Below are 681 nucleotides of genomic sequence, written 5' to 3'. Positions count from 1 at the left end.
AGGTAGTCTGGCGGAGGTGTTCACCTGGCTGGGCTTCAGGGTGCTCGCGTGCAAAGACCAAACCAGCGACCGGATGCGTCAAGTTTTAAAATCCTTTGCATCCCTCGGCGCTGGCGCTCAGCCTCAGGGGCTCAGCGTGGAGGAGTGGTCCGAGGTCGGCTTCACTGCTCCTCAGCAGGATATCAAACACGGTGATGCTTTCTTCTGCTGCATCCTGAGTCACGGGGTAAATGGGTCCGTTTTGGGTACTGACTCGAAACCTGTTAACATTAAGGAGATTACAAGAACCTTCAAGGCGACTGAAGAGTCGGCCCTCACTGGAAAGCCCAAAATATTCCTGATCCAGGCCTGCCAGGGAAATGGCATACAGAAAGGCGTGCTGCTGAAAGACGTGGAGATGGATGGGGACATGTCCGTCCCAGCAGAGGCAGACCGTCTTGTTGCTGTTTCTACTGTGGAAGATTGTGTATCATATAGAAGCACAGTTGAAGGGAGCTGGTTTATCCAGACTGTGTGCCAGCAGCTGAGGGAGCGCTGCCCTAAGTAAATAAAAAAATGTGAAAAATCATTTAAAATATTTCCTGTTTTGTCTGATGTGGTCAGAGTCATGTTTGTTACATGTAATAGTGATGATTTGTTTGTACTTTCAGGGGCGAGGACTTCACCTCCATCCTCCACCAT

General features: G+C 50.1%; 1 protein-coding gene across 1 annotated transcript; it reads left to right on the top strand.

Moving 5' to 3' along the window:
• Window positions 1–2: 2 nt before the first annotated feature.
• On the top strand, window positions 3–390 carry LOC106512618 (caspase-8; the record flags this gene model as incomplete). Its single annotated transcript, XM_014001200.1, is given in 1 exon segment — window positions 3–390. A coding segment is annotated over 1 exon segment (388 nt), but the record flags the coding sequence as incomplete, so codon positions are not given.
• Window positions 391–681: the final 291 nt, after the last annotated feature.

The sequence above is a fragment of the Austrofundulus limnaeus genome, unplaced genomic scaffold, assembly GCF_001266775.1.
Source record: "Austrofundulus limnaeus strain Quisiro unplaced genomic scaffold, Austrofundulus_limnaeus-1.0 Scaffold9149, whole genome shotgun sequence".
NCBI classification, from domain to species: domain Eukaryota; kingdom Metazoa; phylum Chordata; class Actinopteri; order Cyprinodontiformes; family Rivulidae; genus Austrofundulus; species Austrofundulus limnaeus.
This window is presented reverse-complemented; position numbering and strand designations above follow the sequence as displayed.